Source organism: Cryptomeria japonica, chromosome 4 (genome assembly GCF_030272615.1).
Source record: "Cryptomeria japonica chromosome 4, Sugi_1.0, whole genome shotgun sequence".
Taxonomy (NCBI): Eukaryota; Viridiplantae; Streptophyta; class Pinopsida; order Cupressales; family Cupressaceae; genus Cryptomeria; species Cryptomeria japonica.
The window spans coordinates 427949245-427976130 of record NC_081408.1 but is presented as its reverse complement, the minus strand read 5'-3'; the positions used below and the strand labels follow the sequence as shown (position 1 = coordinate 427976130).

General features: G+C 35.2%; 1 protein-coding gene across 2 annotated transcripts in view; it reads right to left on the bottom strand.

The window, feature by feature from the left end:
* The window catches only part of LOC131030582 (lysine-specific demethylase JMJ17), a 218138-nt gene that overhangs the window by 106832 nt on the left and 84420 nt on the right, over positions 1-26886 (bottom strand). Inside the window, exons 9-11 of one of the 2 annotated variants that reach the window (XM_057961447.2) lie at positions 5554-5715; positions 4631-4822; positions 4464-4535 (exon numbers count right to left, since the gene is read on the bottom strand). In XM_057961447.2, coding sequence (XP_057817430.2) covers positions 4464-4535; positions 4631-4822; positions 5554-5715 — 426 coding nt within the window. The remainder of the gene's footprint in view (positions 1-4463; positions 4536-4630; positions 4823-5553; positions 5716-26886) is intronic. The other variant, XM_057961456.2, reaches the window with a different exon arrangement.

Here is a 26886-nt window from a genome sequence, read left to right as displayed (position 1 = left end):
ACCAATTGGAGCACAGCTTGCAACACATTTGTAGCAGCTTTCTTCATGTCTTCTTTATCACTTTCAAGGAATAATAATACTCTTGTATCCTTCAAGCGATTGTCGCAAATATTCATCTTGTTTGTGCTAATTTCATTAGAGTTGTTATGGCAATTTAGGGATGGTTTTGAAGCAATTTTCACCAAAAAAAATCATGATTTGCAAAGGAAAAAGAAAAATAGTTGCGGCTAACGTTTGAAAGAAGACCCACTAGAGCAGCTTGCAACACATTTGTAGCAGCTTTCTTCATGGCTTCTTTGTCACTTTCAAAGAATAATACTTCTCTTGTATCCTTCAAGCATTTGTCACAAATATTCTTCTTGTTTGTACTAATTTTATTAGGGTTGTTATGAAAATTTTGGGATGGTCCTGAAGCAGATTTCACCACAAAAAAATTCATCATGTGCAAAAAAAACGATAGTGCTTTCCTGACTAGGGTTTCAACAGTATAAAACACCATCAAGTTATTCAAGTTCCTTGCTTGTAACAGTGCCTAGCATTTCAAAACAAGGGTTTTTATACAGCAGTTACAACAGGGTACTGGTGAACTTTCACCAAAATTTCTACAGGTCATTAAGTTTTAGTGATAATAGTCTTAAAACAGCAGTTCACAATCTCCTAAAAGTTATTTGTCACAGGCTTTTACGCTGTTTTTATCTCAAAAAGGATGTATGACAGTCGCAAAGAATCTTTTTATGCAAAACACGACTGTGAAGGTGCTTTTCAAAAGAGTCTCAAGTGTTTAGTGGCAGCTTTTGACAGTTTCTAGTGGCAGCAGTGAGCATACAAATTTCAAGCTCCTCATACACATTTATATGGTGTATTCTCATCATCTACAGCTGGGATTAGAGATAAAAGTGCATGTTTTCCACATTTAGAATGCCAAAAAACAGTGACTTTTTTATTCTGAGGGTTTCAAGGCATTTAGGTTGACTGTGGTCAAGGACAGTAAATAATAAAGATGAAAATTGGCTAAAAAGTGCCTAAAACAGCAATCTTTTCTTGCATATTCAAGTCAACACAATGTAATATCATTTCCAAATGGTGGACTCTCCTTCCAAACTAATGTCTAAATCCCCAAAAATCAAAGAGACTGAGATTGAGATCAAATATTATGACTTAGAATTGGATGATTGCATTAGGAAAGGAAATGAACTGAGGTAGGCTCCTCTCTAATTTTAGTGTGAAGTAAATAATTCATCATTACTTGTGCAAAACACCATAATTCTGAGGAGTGGGAGATATGCTCAGTGAATGGCCAAGTTCTCTGCAAATTTTCTGTCTACTGCATTGAGAGCATTTTATAGTTTGCCATTGTATGAAGAAATGTGAGATGAATTTTATGATGTGTGAAAAAGTATGGAACACAAAAACCCTTGAGTTCCATAAACATGTGAACAAACATTGGTTGAAGAAGAGCAATAAATTTGCTCTTAAGGCATTTGGGTTTAATGAGTAAAAAGAGGATCTTGTTGCCTCAGGCCAGCTGAGTAGGATTCAGGTGGAGCAATTTTTAACTCTGTACTTTTGGATTGCCACCACTCTTAGTTGCAAATACTTTTACGCCAGCTATTTTTTCAATGATCTTCTAGAAGATCCACTCAGTGATGTCCTATTTTTAGAGGATATTCGAGAAGACCTAATATTAGATACTTTATATTTTCAACAAAAATCTATTTCAATATTTCTAATTTTAGTTGATATACTTGAAGACAAATTTATATTTAAAGATTGCTATGTGTGAAAGCAAACTATTTTTAGCTAAGTTACTGGTTCAGGTTTGGGCTCGGACACAGGTTTGATGGTTCAGTTTGTGTGTTAAGTCAAAAAAAATTTGGAGGTTGGGATCATCGATACAAAAACATATAAAACTCAAAAATATATACATTTTTGCAGCAGTAATCAAGTTCAAAATACACCGCCATATTAGTAGTCAAATAACATAGCAAAATACACCACCATGATACTAGTCAAATATTAATCAAACTTAAATGTCATGATGTATATTAAACTTTGAAGTTATAAAATAATAATCAATAATGTCAAGTGTCAACAATCAGCCATCGTTGGTCAAATATCATATGGGTCATTAAAAGTATCATCATCATCATCCATATTGGATGATCTAAGTTGTGGTCACTAGCACTAGCATTGACGCTAGCACTTCATATTCATTGGGTGGCTCAATCCTCATCTACATCAAGTGCAGCAAGTGGGCAAAGGAAGCATCCAAGTCAATATGCTCTGTCTCAATTTCCCACTTCCTTGTCTACCCTTCTTTGTAACCACTTTGTTTGAGTGTAAGGACCCACAAGTTTGAATACACAAACACCAAGTCATATAACTTTTTTGAGTGTAGTCTACTGAATGCGCAAACATCAAGTCCTCTGACTTTTTGGAATTTAAAAAAGTCAAAAATATTAAAAAAAAGAAGGTCCAAATCCAGCGGATTGACGTGGCTGGAAGTAAAATTCAGCCCAGGTTCGCCTGGGTTTGTCCAAGCCAAACCCACAGGCTGTAGGCTGGACCCTGTCTGAACCCACAAGGGACCAGACCCAGACCCCAAACCATGGCATAGGGTTTTCCTTAAGCGAACCAGTAACATAGATTTTTAGTGTAGAAAGTATGCTTGTTTGCTCCTAAAATTGTTGATCAGATTCTTTTAGTGAAATTTTGTGTACATTTGCTTAGGTAAATGAAAACTGAATTGCTTTAGTGAGTTTGCAAGCTTTATGCTTTATGTTTCCTTAAAATTGGTAATAGTGGCTATATACACAATTCTTTGATTCAATTCACCAAACTGTGTGGCTATTCAATTCAACATGCTTTTCCGTTTGTCTTTAGCTGAAAAGTGTGCATGTTTGCTAATTGTTTGGCTTGTCTGCATTAGTTAAAAATCTCTTGTGCTTAACTGCTGGGTAGCCTTGAACCCTAGCCTAAGAAGAATAAGACAGCTTTCCTTGGCTTTGAGTTTGTTTGTATTGCATGCTCAATGAAATCTTGCTGGTTTTAGGTTTATTTTAATTTTCCTGTAAGAGAATATTATGATTTCCTTCACTCTTGAAAAGGGAGCTTACCCTTCAAATTTAAAGAAAGCCTTTACGGTTTACCTTAATAACTGCAGTTATATTTAGTCCTGTCCTCTAAAGAACAAATTATAACATTAACACATGGCACACACAGAGCATGCCACAGTAAACATCCACTTCACTCAACTATTAATTGACAGAGAAGTTGACTTGCAAAATCATTCAACTTGAGAAAGCAGTCAATATTCAGGCGATGCCTCTTGGACCTTGTAAACTCCTCAAGTTTAGAGACAAATTGGTGTGGTCTCTTCTAAAATCATTAAGGATATATATTATAATATATATATGTACAGACGTACCCATACCCAAGGCAAAAAAAATTGACATACCCGTATTCGTACCCAAATCAGTAACTTAGGCAAAGAGCTGCAATGATATAGAAATATGTCGATCTCAATTAGAAATTTTTGAGGAACAACTTTCAGAATAATTGTGGTAATATTATGTTCCCAATGATGAGAAGCCGTGCACATAAATATTTGGAAAAATAGAAAGTTGAATCACCAAAGCAGCAATGTACTCAATAAAACTGTAAAAACTTATAACATTGCAACAAAACAAAAGACAGATTTATTCAATTGCATGGTTTTCCAAGACATCCTTCCTATACTTTGACAAGTCCAAAGCACTATTTTCCATTCTTACAAATTAGGTAGAATTCTTTCAAACGTAACCAACATTATAAGAAGGCCAACAAAATCAAGCAAGTACTCAAGAGCTTAGTAAAATCTCTGACCAATTCTTCCACTAACCTATTTAATCCACCACTTTTTCCAAGGCAAGGAAAAGAGAGAAGTACAGATTTCATATATAGCACCAAATGGTTGAGCTGAATGAAAAGAATTTTACACCCTTTTCAATCAGAACTGCTATACACATAAAGACAACTATTACAATCAATATGTTGACCCCTGAGAGAATCAGACATCTTATAATTGTTTGCAGCTGCTCCATCAAAGAAAAAGCCACCAAGTATTACAAAAGGCAAAATGTAATTCCTTAATGAGAATAAAAATCTCAACCTTTAAGCCCAATTATGTAAAATCGTTTTTGTCATGGTTGAGATAGCATAATAAAAAACAAGCGTTTCCACTCCATACATATAAAATAATAATCATATTTTAATGTTAACTATTTCTACATAACATGTGCAAGAACAGATTAAAAATCCATCAAAAAGACAAAACTAAATATCAACGTTATAACTTACAATTAAAAATTTAGTCAATGAAATGAAGCATCCATTCACCAAAAATTAAACATGAAAACAAATTAAATTGTCAAATCACAAGGAAACAACAGCACAAACATTCTACAACCCTAGTCATTTTTTACCGTTACAGGTGATGATGATGACAAAGCAACTTTAATTTGCTGTTCCAACAGACTGGCATCTTCTACCATAGCCTGAACAAAAGAACACAAGTAACATGATTGAGACAAAGATATAAAGCAATAAATGCACTAAATTACAGAAGTAACTGAGCTGCAGCCGAAACAACCTTCAATTTTAAGAACCCGGGTTCGATACATGGAACCGGATTAATGCCAATCAAGACTTGGGCAAAACTTAAAGGAACTTTTGATGATGTCTTGTCCTTCTTATCCATCCATGATTTAATTGTGGACAAACAATCCCTCAAATCTTGGGACCACTTTTGTGCCATTCTCAAGTCCACCTCCATTGATCGCACCTACAGGTAGAGTCAATTTATTGTAGGTGTGAGATGCTTGTAATCACAGAAAAATATTGAGATATATGGAAAAGCTGTGAATGAGTAGAATAAGAGTGAATTTAAGCTCTTGTTCTTATTTTGCGCGTTATGACTATTTTTAAGGCAGGCAATTCTAGTTAAACTTACAAGCAAAATAGCGGTCACTTAAAAGTGTAATGATGTGCATGATGTATGAGTAGTATTAGAAATGCGTAGAGTATAAGAGGTTGAAACATAATTGTGTGAATAGATACTTGTAAATGCACTTGAATGAAAAGATAAATTACAGAGGAACTCTGTCTCATACTTGTGAATATGTGTTTTATGCATGTGGATGAATTTCTTTTCTTTGTAATTTATTTTCTATGTTCAACCCAGAAAGCAACACTCTGAAGCACCACTAGAATTCTAGAAATGATATTTGAATACGAAAATAGCATGGAGATTAGAATCAGGTCACAAGTAATAAAAGAATATGGGCACACTCCCACAGAACATAGTTTAATTTGTAATTTGTAATCTATTGTACAGGTGATTTGTGAGTCTAATAGTTTAATTTGTAATTTGTAATTTATTGTACAATGTGATTTGTGAATCTATTAGTCATTACCATCACAAACGATTTTTCTTAATAAAGAATACATTCCTTGACAGTATGTTACATGAATATGAAATACATAATATTTTACTTGACAAGGATGATCTAATACCAGATCCATCTCATGCCCAGCCCATAAAAATTGTTCTGCTTCTTTCAGTAAGTCGTTAATATTAGCTTCTGAAATTGGGTTGCAGAGTATATTGCGTGCACTTGCAAGCCATGCTTCTGCCAGCTCTCTATGCGTAACAGAACGGCCTTGCACCTGTAAGATCTAATCAGATTTCATCATTAGAAATATCTTTTAGAAAAGTTAAAATATGCCTGTAAATGAATTTGATAAATCAAAATGCCAATTTCACAGATAAAAATGAAAGTAAAAATATAGCACAGAGCATCATCAAGAGTTTATCATGCCATCAGCCATGTATAACAATCAGTAGAGTAATCTACAATCGTTAAATTTTATCTATGCTCATATAAGAAATTCCCGTGATTCTCCAAGTTTATAGAGAGGGTAACAGGGGACAGGTTGCAGGGAAATAAAACAAGCTCAAGTTTTAAAAAACTAAATACAATGTTTAAATTTAATAGAAATTATCCTCCCTGTTTAAATTTAATACAGGGGATTTCAGGGTTTTTCGCTTCCTTTCCTTTTATGTTGCCGTTTTAATTTTTATGCACTAAATGGTACAGGTTAGCCAGTCCTATAATAAGGGGGTGTCCCATCCCTATTCCCCAATCCCCAGGACATCACCCACACGCATTGGGGTGAGTAAGAAACTCACTAATTTTACTAATAATCCACCGACTGAATAGAAAATCAGAACAAAAACAAATCCCACATATGAGGTTCAAATATTAAGGGAAAGATGATGCTTTGCAAACCTCCATATAGCCTGTTAAACTTCATCTAAAATCTGGTGCACACATTGCTCAATCGCAAATGTGTCTCCAAACATACTAGCACCCTACTTTTTCACTATGCTCAAACAGGTAATAACATTTTCAAATATAACAGCAGCTTTTCTAACTCAGATTTTGTAGCATTTTGTTTATCCAGCATCCATTACATTCAATTTTCCATGAAGTTCATACAACTTTATCTATTGAAAGACGAGAGTATTTACTTGGCTGAACTTTATCTATTGAAAGACAGGAGTATTTACTTGGCTGATAGTGTGACTTCATAACGTAATAAATCTAATTTAGAACCAATGTGTCAAAAGGGCGACTGTTGATAGTGTCCCTAAATCAGACACAAGGAGTAAAGAAAGCAACCGGCAAAGTCAGGTCATAAGTCTCATAACCAATACTCAGCCATGTCATGTGTGTAAGATAGTTGCCCCAGAACAAAAACCAAAAATAACATAAAAAGAAAAGGCGGTCAAAACCAAGACTCTATTTGGATTAATGGGGATTTTCTCCTTTCATTTGTTTGCCAATTCACACTGTTATCTGCCAAAGATTTTCACCGTTGCAGAACAAACTTTAGTTATAACCTAAAATATACTATCCATCAAATTACACGCCATACACAGCACAATATCCAGAAACCTGAGTATCATTTATTTCACATACTGAGATCTATCAGAATCAAAAAAAAAAAACTGAAAAGACAAGAATGTCATTCTGTTGATTTGCAATTTTGCACCATTGCTCTTCTGTCATTCCAGCATTCTAATAGAAATTAAGAAAAATAAATATTCCGATACATCAGCAAAAGTTACCTACAGTCATAGGCACAACATTTCAAATTACGGTACAAGAATTTACCAAATATGAATAAATACTAATATCATCATGGACATTACAGGGGGATGGGTACAGGGCCATTACTATATACTGGAGTTCCCTGGTAACTCTGCTATAAAAGACAGTGTCTTCCTAGTTACTGTAATATGTTCAAAAAACTATGGACTAATCAAATTTGGAAAGAAACCATTAAGCTCATTTGCGGGGATGAGGGACTGGGATGAGGGACTAACACAAGTAGCTCCAAAAGACATTCTCAATAAATATGAGAGCTAATAAAGTTATAGAATGATTAACTTTTAAGGGAACCTTTTGAAGCCAAAATATTGTTGGAATAAAGGTGTCATTTACCTTGCAACCCTATGTATTATTCATGTCTCTCCAACACTCTTGGAAAGTGTCCTTGGATGCAGAGAGTATAATTGGAAATTGATTTTGCAATTTAGATTCCTCAAGAATCTTGACATTAAATGTTATATGCAATCATGAAGGAAAAGAAGATAGAAGTGGCAGTTATGAAGCTATATTTAGCAAATTTGTCAACTTGGGTATGAAAATTGAGTGAATACCTTGAATAATATTAGTGGGTCCCATATGAGTTGGGTGTTGATTGTGCATGCCTAACTAGGGATATAGGCTATCATAAAGGTATGCAAGTCAAAGATGAAGTCTAATATTGGTATGGAGGTTATTTTTGCTATTCATGACTCATTGGGAGTGACATTTCTATACACAAGTAGTTCCAAAAGACATATTCTCAATAAATATGAGAGCTAATAAAGTTAAAAAATGATTTACTTTTAAGGGAGCCTTTTGAAGCCAAAATATTGTTGGGATAAAGGTGTCATTTATGTTGAAATTAGCCTTTCAGATTAATATAAGAACCCAGAAATCAGAATTAGCTCCTAATTAGATTGTTTGCTGATAAATAGAGATAAACAAAATGAACACAGAGACACAAATACCCTAGGAAAACCTCCCTCTTGGAGGAAAAACCCAGCAACAACAGATCCTCAGATCTAATTATGTTATATTGAATTGTAAGTACAATAACAACCCAGCTAGGGCACAATTATCAGCTGAAAACAAACTTATCTCATAACAGCAGATTTGTGTGTGATTCAAGGGCTTCAGCTTGTTTGCTATCTTTGCAGCAGACGGTAGTATTTCGCACCACCAACAGAAGTATTTTGCAGCACCTTCCTTGCTGACCTTTGGAGGAAGAATTTGCACTATAAGGAGCAGAGATATTTCGCACTTCTCAAATCAGACTAATTCGCATAATGTAATTGTATGTTTAAGCCATGCAAGTGGCTTGTATATATATGGGGTTCATCTTTTGGACTTATCTCTAAGTCGGCCCATTTAACCTTGGGCGCCAAAACCATTTTGCACGCTACATATTGAGTTTTGCATATTAAAATGTTGAGGATAGGTCCACATGTTTGGAGTGTACAATGCCACCCACTTAGGGCTTAACTTCACACATTCCAATATAGGGTCGGCCCTATAACGGAAGCATAAGTTTCTTTTGTGCTTGGCGTGTAAGGGGAGAGAAGGGCCTAGCCTTGTTATCGGATTCCAATGTTGCCTTTAAGGCAATTGGAATCCGATTAACTTAATATTTTATTTTTCTACCTAGTTACAAAAAACAACAATTTACCTTACAACCCTATGTATTATTCATGTGTCTCCAACATTCTTGGAAAGTGTCCTTGGATTGCAATGTCCCCTATTTGGATCCCAAAGAATTTTTGTGCCTAAATTCTAACATTGCCAGCAGCTTCTTATTTTGGTACTTCTTATTTTGGTACTTAGTGTTAGCAATTTTATAAGATTTATTTATATTGCCAGACAGGGTTCAGAAATAGAATGACTGTTGTTTTAGATCTACAGTGTCATGTAAATGGAGTACTGTAATATAATAGATATCAATCCATAAGTTTAGAATCTAGATGGATATTAATCTTATACATATACCGCTATGATATCTGACTTGGTTGGAGTTTCTGAGACTAACGACTTAACATTTATTACAGCAATTATAACTTCAAGTGAGTAGCGAGATTACTACTGGTCTGCTAGTACTTAAATATAACTGTAAATTGTTCTGGAGGTGAGATGGTCATGGCTGTTACCAATTATCTCTTCGAATATATGCGAAATGTCTATTATTGATCAATCTCCTTCTCCTCCCTAAGTGACGTAATGGATGCAAATATATATGTTTGCTCAACCGATTGGTTGCGTCTCTTGGAGTATAGAGACACATTCATTGGTTATGTCATAATCGCATCACTTCAATATATTACTGATTATTATGATCCTTAATGAATTGATTTGCTTCCTTAATCATGCTTGATGTCTTTCTTATATCGATATCGTATGGAGATCAATAATTAATAATTCGATGGTATTAATGTTATCAGCTTCATCATTCATAGTTGGAACTGTGGATGGATTGGATATGAGATATCATAGATCTGATTAAAGAGGTTCATTCATATGGACAATAATTAATTGCCATCTGATGTTCCCTTATCGACGTGGCAGAGGTCTATGTGCCTTTCAACAGGAAGGATTGTTTTGGCGATTACCAACATTGACGGCAGTAACATTGAATACTACCCAAAAACTTCTATTTGCGTCCATATACTCAGGACGAAATACCCACACAGCAGCAGAAGATTAATGGGCCTCAAGTCTAGCATTTGAATACGATTCATGTTTCCACTAATTATAATATATATAATCTGATTTATTTAGATCGCTATTCTCAGTCAATAGATGACAGTTATTCTCTCCGTAGTTAAATTGGTAATCTTTATTTTAGGGATTTTATTTGTCTCAAAACTTACATTTACTATTAATTATTTATTGATATCATTTATTTGATAAATATGAAATTAATATATTAATAAATATAAGTTATATATTTATATTTTAATTGTATTATTATTTATTATTAAATTCTTTTCAAAGTGGGGACATTACATGGATACATAGAGTGTAATCAGAAATTGATTTTGCAATTTAGATTCCTCATGAATCTTAACATTAGTTGTTATATGCAATCATGAAGGAAAAGAAGATGGCAGTGGCAGTTATGAAGCTATATTTAGTAAATTTGTCAACTTGGGTATGATAATTGAGTAGTGGGACACCTTGAATAATATTAGTGAGTCCCATATGAGTTGGGTGTTGATTGTATTAATTTAAACCCTAGGTATGATAATCAGATTTATCTTATTCAATTATGCCCTGGTTTGTATTAGATTTGCAGTAGTTTAGTGAATCAACATGCATTAAATTGTGCCCTAGATTGTAATCAGATTTGCAGAACTTAGTAAGACAACATAAATCAGAAATATGATAGAAGACAAACAAGCATACCCTGGGAAAACCTCCAAGGAGGAAAAACCCAGCATGAAAGACCCACAGGTCAGATTGTATATTCTCCTCTAAATAACAGTACAATACTTGGCTCGAATCTGATCTTGACATATCAGATCTGTCCTTGTATGCTTCAATGACTTGCCTCAAGATATGCTATGTCCCCTTGGACAATATTACACCAAACTGAATAATTCACCCTCTTCCTTAGGTTCGCACAGCAGAGCTAATTTGCATTCTGATTTAATTTAACTTGATGATATTGTCTTGCAAAGTGATCTTTATTTATATGCCTCTTTTCTTTATTTAGGTCGGCCCTTTCTTGAAGTCGGCCTCCTTATATTTTAGGCACTAATGTTGTTTGATGCTAATATGTATTAGCGTGGATTTTGGATAGGGCCACGTTTTAGTGTAGGACCCAGTCCTAAAGGAGTTCAGATGTTGCCTTAAGGCAATCCGAACCCCTATACCCTAGTTACAATCAACACTCCCTCTTAACTAGGGAGGAGGAGAATACATAATCTAAACCTTTTTACGTTCCATCTAGCACACAAGCATAGAATTACATCTTCCACCTAGCACACAAGCATAGGATGGTTCTAGCACACAAGCATAGAAAGTGTAATACATCAGTGGGTCTTTACATTATTACAACTATCCATCTAGCACACAAGCATAGATTGGATAAAATTCATTCTTGCACACAAGCAAAGAATGATTCAAAGTGCTACCAATAGTCACTGAGATTGAAGCTCCCTCTCCATTAGGGTTCCATTTTCCATGACACCGAGTCTATCTCTGAAGTACTCGAACTTCACTCTGGATAAGGGTTTGGTGAGGATGTCAGCAATCTGTTCATCTGTGCTAATGTACTTTAGGTGAATGGTGCCTCTCTGCACCATATCCCGAATGTAATGATAGTGTGTTTCCACATGTTTGGATCGATCATGAAATATAGGATTTACTAACATCTTTATACAGCTTTGATTATCACAATGAATGGTGGTAGGATCATTGACTTGACCAAATAATCCAACAAGAAGCTTACGAAGCCACACTGCTTCTCTGGATGCAACAGATGCGGCAATGTACTCAGCTTCTACAGTGCTTAATGCTACCGAAGATTGCTTCCTGCATTCCCAAGAGATTACTGCGAAGCCCAAGTTGAAGCAGATGCCTGAAGTGCTTTTCCTGTCCTTGACACTTCCTGCCCAATCTGAATCTGAGTAGCCTTTCAGGAGGATTGGGGTATTAAGTGTATACTTCAGCCCATAACCAATCGTGCCACGTAGATATCTTAGAATGTGCTTGGCAGCAACCAGGTGAACATGTTTCGGTGAGCTCATGAACTGACTGAGAGCATTCATAGCATAGCAGATATCTGGCCTAGTATTGACTAGGTACATCAGGGAGCCAATCAACTGTCTGTACTCAGAAGGATCTGCAAAATCTGAGTTAGCAGTAGAAACACTTAACTTCTTTAAGTTAGATTCCATAGGAGTACGCATAGGTTTACAATCTATCATTCTAAATCTTTTCAAAATATCAATAGTGTATTTTCCCTGACTTAGAAAGATTTCATTAGCTCTTTGCCATACTTCTAACCCTAGGAAGTAGTGCATTAGACCTAAATCTTTCATTTCAAATTCTGAGGCTAATTCCTTTTTACATCTTATGATTAATTTATTTTCACCCGTGAGAAATAAATCATCTACATACAAAACTAAAATAAGCATCTCATTATTATAAATTTTCAAGTAAATGTTAGCATCAGCATCATTATTGGAAAACCCTAAACTTAGTAAGTACTTATCAATTCTTTCATACCAAGCGCGAGGAGCTTGTTTGAGCCCATATAAGGCTTTCTTCAACCTGCAAACATGAGAATCTCTTTTATGGATTACATAACCTTCTGGTTGCTCAATATAGACTTCCTCCTCAATGACTCCATTGAGGAAAGTTGTCTTAACGTCCATTTGATGCAGCTCCCAACCTTTGGCTGCAGCAATAGCTATTATAGACCTAACAGAGGTATATCTAGCAACAGGGGCAAAGGTTTCTTCATAATCTATTCCTTCCTTTTGAGAAAAACCACGAGCTACAAACCTAGCTTTATATTTTTCAATACTACCATCAGCATTATGTTTAATTTTAAACAACCATTTAGAGGAAACGACAAACTTACCTTTGGGTCTGGGTACAATGTCCTAGACATCATTCTTGATGATAGACCCATACTCTTCATCCATGGCTAATTTCCAAGCATGATGGGACATAGCTTCACCGATATTGTGGGGTTCAGACTCAATTATATTGCACATCACAGAAATGTAGTTGGCGTGATTTTGGACACTCTTGCTGATTTTGAAGGTTCCTCTGGGAGCAACAAACCCTTCCGCATCTTGAATTGTATTTCTAACCCAGAGTGGTCTCTTCTTGCAGACCACAATATCCTGAGGTATATCGGTAGATTGCATGGGTTCTGATGAGTCATTCTGAACTTCCTAATCTGGGAGATCAGTAGACTCCTCCTGTAACTTAGGGTTAGCATCAACAATTGAATCTTGTTTTTCCATCATCATATCATCATTGTTGATTAATGAACCTTTAGATCTTTTGAAAGCAATATCTTCTTCAAAGGTTACATCTCTACTTACCTCAACATACCTTTGACCTGAAATGTAGATCCTGAAAGCTTTGGAAGATTCGCTGTATCCTACTAGGATGCCTTTCTTTCCAGATGGATCCAGCGTGGTTTGTTTTTCCTTAGGCACATGAACATACACAGGGGTTCCAAATATCCTTAGGTGACTGATGTCAGGTTTGCTTCCTGAAAATGCTTCTTCAGGTGTTACATTCTTTAGGACTTGATGAGGACATCTATTCTGAATATAAACTGCAGTTTTGGATGCTTCTGCCCATAGAAAAGGTTGCAAGTCTTGATCATGAATCATGGCTCTTGCAGCTTCAACAATGGTCCTGTTCTTTCTTTCAGCAACTCCATTTTGCTGAGGGTTGTAGGGAACACAGAACTCCCTCTTAATTCCTGCTTTAACACAAAAGTCATACAAGCTAACTGAGGTGTATTCACCTCCATTGTCAGACCTCAAACATTTAATTCGATTTCCTGTAGTATTTTCAACTAAGGCTTTGAATTCTTTAAATCTGTTTAGGACTTCTTCAGACTCTTTAGATTTAAGAAAATAGATCCATGTTTTCCTAGAGAAATCATCTATGAAGATAACATAATATAAGAACCCGCTAGGAGATGCTACTGACATGGGACCACATAAATCTGAATGAATAAGCTCTAACCTTTCTTTAGCCCTACTATCGCTTTTATGAAAGGGATTCTTTATATTCTTACCCATTGCACAACCTTCACAAGCATCATCATGAGATAAACTGAGATTAGGCATACCTTTGACCATTTTACCGAGAGTGGGAAGAGCTTGAAAGTGAAGATGACCCAATCTTTTATGCCATAGCTCGCATGATTCAGGGGTCTCATGAATGAGAGCTTGAATTGGATTGGCTGCAAGCTTATATAAACTATCACATCTATGTCCAATAATACGAGCAGATTTGAAGTTAGATTTCTTAGACCAAGCGAGTACTTTCCCTTCAGAAAAAGCTATTTGCAAATCCTTATCTTCTAAAGCCGAAATAGAAATAAGATTTCTTTTAATACCAGGTACAAATAGAATATCACAGAGTTGTAAGGAAATACCAGAATCTAGTTTTAGAGAGGTAGTACCAGAACCTTTTACCGAGTATCGAGCATCATCACCGATTACAACATGAAGATTGGTGTCTTTTTCAATCAGATCTGAGAGATGCTCACGAAATCCTGAGATGTGTCTGGAGGCACCACTGTCAAGTATCCATGAATTGCTATCCGTACGAATATTGCTGGAAAGAGCAGAGATAAGAAGGTAGTCTTCACTTTGTTCGGTAACCTCATTTAAGTTAGCTTCCCTTTCGTTTGGGTCATTTTGACAATCTCTAGCATAGTGACCATACTTATCACATCTGAAGCAACGAATGTGAGAGGAATCTCTTGACTTTTTCCTTGGATCATAGGAGGAGGATCTAAAATCTTTGCTTCTCTTTTCTTTCTTCCAATGACCACCTTTCCTAGATTTAGATAAGAGAACATGATTATCTTTGAGAGAGTTTTTGAGTTTTCCTCTTACCTCAATTCGAGATTCCTCTTCAATGCAATCAGATTGAAGACGCTCAAAGTTGGGACGATCAGCTCTTCCACCAATGCTACGAATGAATGGTTCCCATTCATCTGGTAGACCATTTAATGCAATCATAACAAGGTCTTTATCTGAGATTTGGCAACCAAGAGTGCTTAGCTTGTCCTTTAGTTCATTGATCTTCATGAAGTAGGCTATGATTGAACCTTCTTCTTTCATTTTTATGTGTAGAAGTTGCTGTCTTAAGGCAAGAGCCCTGCTGAGATTGTTGACTTCATAGATCCCTTCCAAGTGTTTGATCATTTCTCTGGCAAATGTAAACTTTGATGTGACAATGACAAGATGATTCTTGACAGACTCAATTATGATCCTCCTAGCCTTGAGGGAATCTTTCTTGAACAGTTTCAGCTCTTCAACATCTTCTGGAGGAGAAAGCCTTTCTTCTTCTACAAATTTCAGTAGATCATTTTCTTCAAGGATCAACAGAATACGAACTTTCCAAGCAGCAAAGTCAATGGCTCCCTCAAACCTATCTTCAGCCTTCAAACCTGACATCTTTAATCTGAACACAAACAACAGCTATATGCAACAATTGATCTGCTAAAATCAGAAGTTAGTAACACCTAGAGCTCTGATACCATATTAATTTAAACCCTAGGTATGATAATCAGATTTATCTTATTCAAATATGCCCTGGTTTGTATTAGATTTGCAGTAGTTTAGTGAATCAACATGCATTAAATTGTGCCCTAGATTGTAATCAGATTTGCAAAACTTAGTAAGACAACATAAATCAGAAATATGATAGAAGACAAACAAGCATACCCTGGGAAAACCTCCAAGGAGGAAAAACCCAGCATGAAAGACCCACAGGTCAGATTGTATATTCTCCTCTAAATAACAGTACAATACTTAGCTCGAATCTGATCTTGACATATCAGATCTGTCCTTGTATGCTTCAATGACTTGCCTCAAGATATGCTATGTCCCCTTGGACAATATTACACCAAACTGAATAATTCGCCCTCTTCCTTAGGTTCGCACAGCAGAGCTAATTTGCATTCTGATTTAATTTAACTTGATGATATTGTCTTGCAAAGTGATCTTTATTTATATGCCTCTTTTCTTTATTTAGGTCGGCCCTTTCTTGAAGTCGGCCTCCTTATATTTTAGGCACTAATGTTGTTTGATGCTAATATGTATTAGCGTAGATTTAGGATAGGGCCACGTTTTAGTGTAGGACCCAGTCCTAAAGGAGTTCGGATGTTGCCTTAAGGCAATCCGAACCCCTATACCCTAGTTACAATCAACAGATTGTGTATGCCTAACTTGGGATATAGGCTATTATAAAGGTATACAAGTCAAAGATGACGTCTATTATTGGTATGGAGGTTATTTTTGCTATTCATGGCTCATTAGGAGTAACATTTCTATTCTTAGAAGAGAGACTTCATTTTGGATGTACGATTTTTGCGTTTAACCATGGTTTGATGGCACATTGTTTTACGAAACCCTTTGTAGTATTCCTTTCCCATTTCTCTATAAATTGTAGACATGAGAAAATAGTTTTACAAGATTGTTTACAGGTCATAGGTGTTGATTATAATTAGGGATGGCGGATTCCAATTTCATTGGGCAACATTGGAATCCGCCCAAGGGGGCCAGCCCCTTTCCCAATGTGTAGGGTTGGGTCCCTTATTCCTCACGGCATCAAATTAAAGATCCCACGCTACACTCAAGCTAACACGCCACCATGTATTGGGCCAACCCTATCCTAATGCCTTTGGTTAAATAAATTAAAGTTCATTAAATCATAATGCAAGCCGACATGATTAAGATCATTGCTCCCCATATAAATAAAGTTCAACTTCACACTATCATTCATTCATTTTTAATTTTATCATCCATGCCAAATATATGTGACTGCAAATGCGAACTTAAAGGAGCAAGATTACATCTGCAATTAAAGCGAATTACCTCTGCCATATCAGCGAACTACATCTGCTAGTTGAGGTGCGAAACTCATCAATGAGGAGAGCGAACAAAGGGATAAGGTTGCTGTCCATCAAAGAGCAGACTTCAGATGCAAATATTGCAGACCTAGGGTTTGGACCTGATTACTGTCAAAGGGGGCAGGTGTGACAATTTGATGCTTGTGAAAGTGCAGTCTTGTGGAAGACATTATCAGTACTAAGTGCAATCACCTTCAAGTACATGAGATAAGTGTTGTAACCTTCATATGAATTCAATCCATAATCAGATCTGAGGATCTTTTCTGGCTGGGTTTTTCCTCCTAGGAGGTTTTCCCGGGGTAATTGTGTCTTGTACTTATTTTTATTCTTTTCTTGGTTATGCTTAAATCTGGGTTTTTCCTCCTAGGAGGTTTTCCCAAGGTAATGGCGTCGTGGGACGAAGGTCTGGTTAAAAAGAAATCCGCCACATAAAATGCGAAGAACAGTAGAAAAAACCGCCTGAAAGATGTTAAATTCGTGCCCTAGATCAGTAATCAGATTTGTAACATTTAATCATGCCCTACTTTATTAATCAGATTTGTAACATTTGATTATGCCCTAGTTTATTAATCAGATTTGTAATTTAGTAAACTATAATCAAGTAAATTCAAGAATGGAACAAGGAACCAAGAGACAAACACAAATACCCTAGGAAAACCTCCAAGGAAGAAAAACCCAGCATTAAAAACCCACAGGTCAAATCATGTATTCACTCTTATTGCACAAATACAATACTTAGCTTGCTTTTCTGAATCTGATCTTTATATATCAGATCTGCCCTTTTTGCATGCTTCAAGACTGCACCAAAATGCCCTATATCCTTTTGAATAAGTTCGCCCAATCCTTGGACAAATTCGCACAACCTTCTTTGGTGATTTTGCAACTCTTGTTTGCAGAGCTAATTCGCTAATTTCATGGATAACTGAATTGTGTTTGTATTTGCAATTTAACCTTTATTTATATGAGTCCTTAGCCTTTATTAAATCCAAGTCGGCCTCCCTCTTTTAGCACCAATTTATTTATTGTGGCATGGAGTATTTAGGGTGGCGTGGAGGTATAGGGCTGGGCTCAACTTGGGGGCATGTTACCCCTTTAGGATAGGACCCAGTCCTATATGGGTTCGGATGTTGCCTTAAGGCAATCCGAACCCATTTTTACCTAGTTACAAGCAACACTCCCTCTTAACTAGGGAAGAAGAGAATACATAATCTGAACCTTTAGAGTTCCATCTAGCACACAAGCATAGAATTACATCTTCCACCTAGCACACAAGCATAGGATGGTTCTAGCACACAAGCATAGAAAGTGTAATACACAAGTGGGTCTTTACATAATTACAATTTTCCATCTAGCACACAAGCATAGATTGGACACAATTCATTCTTGCACACAAGCAAAGAATGATCAAAGTACTGCAGATAGAGTCACTGAGATTGGAGCTCCCTCTCAATCAAAATTCCGTTTTCCACAATACCAAGTCTGTCTCTGAAGTATTCGAACTTCACTCTGGATAAGGGTTTGGTAAGGATGTCCGCAACCTGTTCATCCGTGCTAATGTACTTTAGTTGAATGGCGCCTCTTTGCACCATATCCCGAATGAAGTGATAGTGTGTTTCCACATGTTTGGACTGGTCATGGAACACAGGATTTACTGACATCTTTATACAGCTTTGATTATCACAATGAATGGTGGTAGGACCACTAGCTTGACCAAATAATCCAATGAGGAGTTTGCGAAGCCACACTGCTTCTCTGGATGCAACAGATGTTGCAATGTACTCAGCTTCTGCAGTGCTCAATGCTACGGACGATTGCTTTCTGCATACCCAAGAGATCACTGCAGAGCCCAAGTTGAAGCAGATACCCGAAGTACTTTTCCTGATACATTCATAGTGCAATCTGTAATCTGAACTCAGCCAGCACTACTTAGAGAGGATCACAACAAGTAGCCAGTAACCATAAGTAATAAGTAACCAAATCACATAATGGTAACTCATCATGGATCCTTTTATAATATTCATCTTGCCTTGCCTATAGAGGATGAATCCAAAACTTTATCATGTACACCTGCAAGACATGAATACAAACACAAGTATATATATGCACATCATGGACTCTCTTCATGATATCTATCATGCATATACACCATTCATTGCCTGCTAAGAATGATAAAGAGCTTCCATTTCAATCTTCTCCGGGAGAAGATTGCAGCACCAACTTTATTTGCACACGAGTATTCTCCTTAATCTTCTCCCAGAGAGGAATGCATTACCTTTACCTCAATCTTCTCCCAAAGAAGAATGTAACATCAGAAAATCATAATCTTTCATCTTGCTCACAAGCATAGAATGAAGTTACAGAAACCATAGTCCTCCATTTTGCACACAAGCAAAGAATGAATAAACATAATCTTCTATCTAGTACACTTTCCATCCAGCACACAAGCATAGGATGAAAATCCATCTTTTCTACCATCTTACATTGCCCACAGAGGATGGTAACAATTACTCTTCTCCCTGCGAAGATTACACTACCACCTTATATTACCCGCAGAGAGTGGTTGATGAAACACAATGCATCACTGAGGTTGAGACTCCTTCTCAATCAAGGCGGTGTTATTCACAGCTCCAAGTCTATCTTCTGAAGTACTCAAGCTTCAAAAGACTTGGTGAGAACATTTGCAACACAAGATTATCCTGCCATAAGACACTGAGTTTTCAGGTATCTCTATACGACTCTGATAATAAATAATTATAAGAAAGCATTCAACAAGAATTTGAAAAACCACACAATTTCCTTGATACAGTTCATGCTCCAATGAATTCAGCTTCAGCAGTACTCAGTGTGACTAAGGACTGTTTTGCTGTAGTCCTAAGAGATCATAGGGTATCCAAGTTACAACAAGAGATTGACGTGACTTCCCTTATCTGAGACACTTCAGAATCTGAGTTAGCCTTCTGAGGTGATTACAATCTTCTGCTCACAATCATTTGAGATTTTAAAAATGCAACAAGATATGCTTGGCAGCAACAACATGCTTCAACCTTGATCATGAATTAGCTAAGGCATCCACCAATCAGCAGCTTGTCTTCAGATGAATCTGCAAAATCAAACTTTGCTACAGACATCCTCAATCTTTATGTTAGTTTTCATAAAGGTTTACAATCCATTATTCTAAATATCAAAAGTATACTTGACTTGGAATAATTTGGTTAGATCCTTGACATATTTCTAATCCTAGAAGACAATAAATTTAGATCCTTGCGCTAATTATTCCTTGTATTCCAATGATGAGAATTGAGTTAAATCATCACATCAAAAACCAAAATACTTTAAGAAAGGAAGTTAGAACTTTACAAAACCCTAGACATAACAAATGATTGTCAATACTTTAAATACTAAGTCTTTATTGAAGATAGGACTCCCTCTTAATCCTTAATCAAATAAGAATCAATAAAGGAACCAGAAATAATATAACACTGAAGATGCTACTTGCTTTTCTCTTACTTTCACCTTCTGCAAGGTGAATTTTCAGAAAACCTTCATCTTTAACCCCAAGAGGCTGAGATACAACCTAGTTCCCATCCAAATAACCATGCCTGAAAGGATCCTTATATACTTATTCAAGCAAGCAATATACATAAGCCAAATCATCTTTCAAACTGAACAACTGAAATTGAGATTTCTTAGAAACCCAATCACAAGATATAGTATGACTACATACATATGATTGATAAATATCAAGTAGAGCAGAATCTTCATACTTTGCTGAACAAGATCCTAATTATATTCAGCTTTGAGTAAAATGCTTACCTCAGCCTGAAGAGATCTCAATGCTAATCACAGAAGGAGACCACTGACTTGATCATCTTTCACTCTTCCTACATATGCTATTTACAACAATACATTCTAACTTCTACTATGTAGGAAAGAGCATCATCATAACCAATTAACTGAAAGCAACCTGTCATGCAGTTATTTTAATAGATAACTAACACATAATAAAACTGCATTTGTCACAACATTTAATGACATGAGCTTGAATGCAACAGGGATGATATAAGGATGGTAACTTGGGATAACACAGGCACAAACTTGCTTGTAGACCTACAAGGATAAACACTTGACACAGGGAACCTCAAAACATGATTGGCCCAACACGGGTTAATTCAAAGAGAATATCATTCTCCTTTCACACAACCCAACAGGGGTTTTTACAAAACTAAGTAAGCACAAACCCATAAGAAGCAAATATTGATAATGAAACCCTTATTATTACAACTTGACAAAGAAGCCCCATATAAACAAATTGACAAAGTTATTCAGCAGGAATACTTAACCTTCAATTATCATAAAGTCTCTCATTACAAAGTTAATAAAGAATTAAGAAAAATACACCTGATTTAGATAACACTGACACTGGAACCGGAAACTTCCCCAAAAGAAACTATCTTTGCAATCTATCTTCAAAAGCCATAATTCGCAATCTCCTCTTGATGTGCCTTAGCACAGTTAGCTAGGGTTTGAAGATTGGTGGGAATACAACTGATTTTGCTAGCAATACAAAATAGTAGTTGCATGTCTAGTAGCAAAATAAATCTACCATACCATCAAAGATTCAATCATTATTAAAACTGGATCGGATCACATCAAGGGTTAAGAATCATGAAATATATACCAATCTAGGGTTTAGACCAATTCTGAAAATCAACAACTTTGAAGGTCTGAATAAGGTAATAACTCCACGATATACACTTTGCATTCCAGAGATCTGAAAATCTGAAAGGAGAAATATCAGTTACTTCCTTCTTTGGTTCTTCACTCGAATCTCCACAATCTTTAAAGAATTAAAGAATGACTCCTTGATGAGGACCCGATGATGCCCTCTAGCTTCACCCCTGTCATTATCTTAATAAAAGACGAACAGCACCCTGAAGGTAAGAGCTTACTTAAATCTACGGGTTAGTATAACCTTAGCTATGATACCATGTTAAATTTGTGCCCTAGATCAGTAATCAGATTTGTAACGTTTAATCATGCCCTAGTTTATTAATCAGATTTGTAGCATTTGATTATGCCCTAGTTTATTAATCAGATTTGTAATTTAGTAAACTATAATCAAGTAAATTCAAGAATGGAACAAGGAACCAAGAGACAAACACAAATACCCTAGGAAAACCTCCAAGGAGGAAAAACCCAGCATTAAAGACCCACAGGTCAGATTATGTATTCACTCTTATTGCACAAATACAATACTTAGCTTGCTTTTCTGAATCTGATCTTTATATATCAGATCTGCCCTTTTTGCATGCTTCACGACTGCACCAAAATGACCTATATCCTTTTGAATAAGTTCGCCCAATCCTTGGACAAATTCGCACAACCTTCTTTGGTGATTTCGCACCTCTTGTTTGCAAAGCTAATTCGCTGATTTCATGGATAACTGAATTGTGTTTGTATTTGCAATTTAATCTTTATTTATATGAGTCCTTAGCCTTTATTAAATCCAAGTCGGCCTCCCTCTTTTAGCGCCAATTTATTTATTGTGGCGTGGAGTATTTAGGGTGGCGTGGAGGTATAGGGCTGGGCTCAACTTGGGGGCACATTACCCCTTTAGGATAGGACCCAGTCCTATATGGGTTCGGATGTTGCCTTAAGGCAATCCGAACCCATTTTTACCTAGTTACAAGCAACAAAAGAAAACCCTTTAGAAAAAAAATTTGAATTTTGAATTCTGAAAAAATCACAGGCCCTAGATTTGTTTTTTCAATGATGAAAAATTTCATTCGAAAATTTTTAGAAAAAACAATATTTTTCTTTTTGCTCTGATACCATGATACAAATGCAAAAGCATATGGATTTCAAAGAATCGATGTTGTTCAATTAATCAAGGAGACAAAGCTCCTTTAAATAAAGTTACAAAGACGATGTTTCTAAACGAAACAATCGTTAACTAGAGGCGAAATTAGAAACAACTTAAATGACCATTAATAACACAGAGAAAGATATTATTCTAATAAGAACCGGTAGTGGAAATGATCATAACTGAACCGGTAACACCTTTACCGAAACAGAATGTTGAACCATGTAAATGTTATTCAAATTTATGTTCAAGTCTGAAGTTGTATAATTTTTGTTATTCTTTTACTGATATTTACTGTTGCTTCATATGTTACAAGTTGTTGTAGATAACATTATTTTATTTCTATGTGTCTACAGCATTTCATACGACATATACTTATAAGCAATGCCCACCGATCAAGGCATGCCTTGTCTGGACATGTCTCTTGACATGCCCGATCAAGACATGTCTTGATCGGTGCACAAGCACCGCTTCATTAGAGTGTTATGTCGATAACTATCAGGTCACATCAAATGATATTTAATATAATCAACCAATAACTATCGGGTCACATCAAATGCTATTTAATATAACAACCGATAACAGATCGGTATAATGCGAGATTAATATGATAACTATTTATAGTTATCATATGATAACATCAATCGATGCTATCATATGATAGCTATGATAGTTATCATAAGTCCGATCTGTTATTATTACAATCATAGCATGTGTAATATGATCATAGCATGATCGATTATGTTTGATAATGATGTTCAAATGTCAAACTGTGCAATCCGATGTTTTGGATAGTGAATGCATATAAAGATGATTATAACAAGTTTATTTATTTAATCATGAAGTCTACCATTAGCTTGTAGTTATATCGATAAGGTAGATGATTGAATGAGAGATAAATGAAGTCTCTCATTCAATCATTTATCTTACCGAAGCTACTAAGTTTCAACAAACCAGTTACTCCGGCAGTATCAGAAAATTCAATAGTAACTAAAGAACAGGAAAGAGGAACAGAGAATCAGAAGACTCCTAGGTACGTAAGGAAGAATCATTCAGAAGATCAGATCATTAGGGATAAAAACAATGGAATGATGACAAGAAGGAGATTGGCAAGTAATGAGGTATATTTAATTTCTCAAGTTGAACCGGTACCAGTAATTGAAGCATGTCAAGATGAATGTTGGATGAAAGCTATGGAAGAAGAATTAGATCAGATAGAGAAGAATAACACATGGATTTTAGTTCCCCGGCCTAAAAATAAGAATGTTATTGAAACTAAATGGGTTTTTAGGAATAAATTAAATGAAGATGGACAAGTTGTAAGGAATAAAGCTAGATTGGTTTGTTAAGGATATTCTCAGAAGGAAGGAATTGATTAGAGTGAAACTTTTGCACCTGTAGCTAGGATTGAAGCTATAAGATTATTTCTTGCCAATGTTGCACATAAAAACTACAAGGTTTATCAGACGGATGTTAAGTGTGCCTATTTGAATGGGGATCTTGATGAGGTGTCATGTCCCCTCCTCAATCATTATATATAACCGAAATGAAATAATCATTATTGATTAATACAATAATTATTAATGAATGATTTTTTGGAATCATTAAATATTTATTTATAAAATATTATTATTTAATTAATATTTATTATGGTTACTGTTATTATTATTAATAATATTAATATTTGTAATTTAATTTATTAATGTTAATAATTATTATTAAATTATGGGAAGAGACTTAATGTATTGCACAAAACATACCCCTATAATCTTTAGTAACCAATTCAATATCATTGCCCACCATAAGAGTTGAGACCCACTTACGTCACCTAGGCAGAAGGATAGAGATAAAAATCTGATGCTAAGAGTAAATGGACACCTAATATCATTGTTATGTAATAATAAGTATTGTTCCCAAAAGGATCGAAGAATGAAGAAATCAATAAGTCAGAGATGAGTAATCAAAGTATTACAAATGCCAATATCCTTCGAATCCCAGGCATCTATTTCCAAAATATCGAATGAAGCATTAAGATATGATCCAAGGAGAGACTATTGATCAGTCTGAACCATTAGTCAATGCACTTTGAAACATAATGGTAATTGTAATAATAAAAAAACATAAAATTATTTGCCATCCGTTAACAAAGGAATATTAAGAAGTTATTATCGATTTGGTGATTTACAAATAATGGGAGCGATAATAAAATAATAAAATGGTGTGATCATTACGAAGAGGCATGGGATATGTCTTCTCATTCCCAACACATGATATATGAGGACATTATCAACCTATCCTGGGGGGTAATTTTAAGAAGGAATTCGCTCCAGGTAAGTGCCTAATGCCTCAGAAGGTTCATGATAATTATTATATAAATTGGTATTAATAATACTACAGCCTCATCACAAATTACATATTAACTATTTGTTACTCTATCAGTGAATAATTTGCATTATAATATTCAGCATTACTTCAATACATCAGCACATATTTAAATTAGCTGTGATATGAACCACAATCTAAAACCGACAGTGTCATATTAGAGCAATATTATGACATTGCTATAAAAATAACAAATAATCCACAAGTAAGACGTAAGGTATAAACTAGTTAATTACTAATAGAGTGAATATAAAATCTGAATTAAACCATTGGAAATGTTCTATATTAATTAACAGTAAAGTAAGTTATACACTATAATACATAAGGCAGTCATACTTGGTCACAATCACAGTGGCAGACCAGATTTGATGCATGTCAGATCTGTCTGTTGTTGCAGCTACTAGATAACTAATAATTAGAGATTTAGCAATTGGCGGTGCTAATAATATTGTAGAGAATATAATTAGATTTTACTTATTAATTTATGTATATATATATATAGTTGCTGATCAGTCCAATAACGATATTAAATGGTATAATTAGAAAAAACTTAATAATAATATAATTATAGAAAATAATATAATACAATGATTATAATTATTATAATACTTTATAAGAACTGTTTTGTAGTAAAATGTATATTATAATATTATTTGAAAATAAATACAAATAGTCATTTGAATGAACCAATAAATATAAGATTATAAACCAAATTGAATTATTAATTCATTATTAGAAAGAAGATTATGTTTCTCTGTTATGACTATCGGTATCTAAGAAGTTGGAAAATGCGATATTTAAGATAGTTTGTCTCCTAATCAATTTAGTTTAAGTCATAAGTATGTTGAGATGGATTAATTATGGGGAAAACAAGGCTAGACCTAGTAAGGGACATTACATGAGGAAGTTTATATTGAGCAACCTGATGGTTTTTCACTTTTAGATGATAAAAATATGGTTTGTAGGTTAAGGAAAGCCTTATATGGATTGAAACAGGCACCTAGAGCTTGGTATGCAAGGTTAGATAAATATCTTTTGAAGCTTGGTTTCACTAAAGGTAATGCTGACAGTAATCTATATTATAAAGTCACTGATGATGATATACTGATTATTGAAGTTTTTGTTGATGACATCATTTTTGGAGGTGAAGATAAGTTGTGCATGGAATTTTCTAAAAATATGGAGAACGAATTTGAAATGTCTATGATTGATAAAATGAATTTTTTCTTAGGTTTGCAGATTACTCAGACTGATAAAGGTATTTTCATCTATCAAACTAAGTGTGCTGAAGAATTGTTGAAGAAATTTGGTATGGTAGACTCTAAACCGGTAAGTACTCCTATGGTTACAAGTGAAAAATTGACAAGGAAAGATGAATCTGCACCGGTAAATCCTAAAAGATACAAGTCTATGATTGGAGGTCTGCTATATTTGACTCAGACTAGACCTGATATAATGAATGTCGTTTGCATTGCATCAAGATATCAAAGTGATTCTAGAGAAAATCATGAGAGTGTGGTGAAAAAAAATTTTAGATACTTGCAAGGTACATCTGAATATGGTTTGTTGTACCCTAAGGATGATGACTTTACTTTATGTGCATATACAAATGCAGATTGGACACGTGATGTTGATGACCAGAAAAGTACTTCCGGTGGAGCTTTCTTTCTTGGAAAGAAACTTATTTCATGGATCAGCAAGAAACAATCATGTACTTTTTTATCTACTGCTGAAGTTGAGTACATTGTTGCTGCTACTAACTGTACCCAAGCATTATGGATGAAGCAAATGTTGAAAGACATCAAAGTGCATTGCATTGGACCAGTAGTTATTCA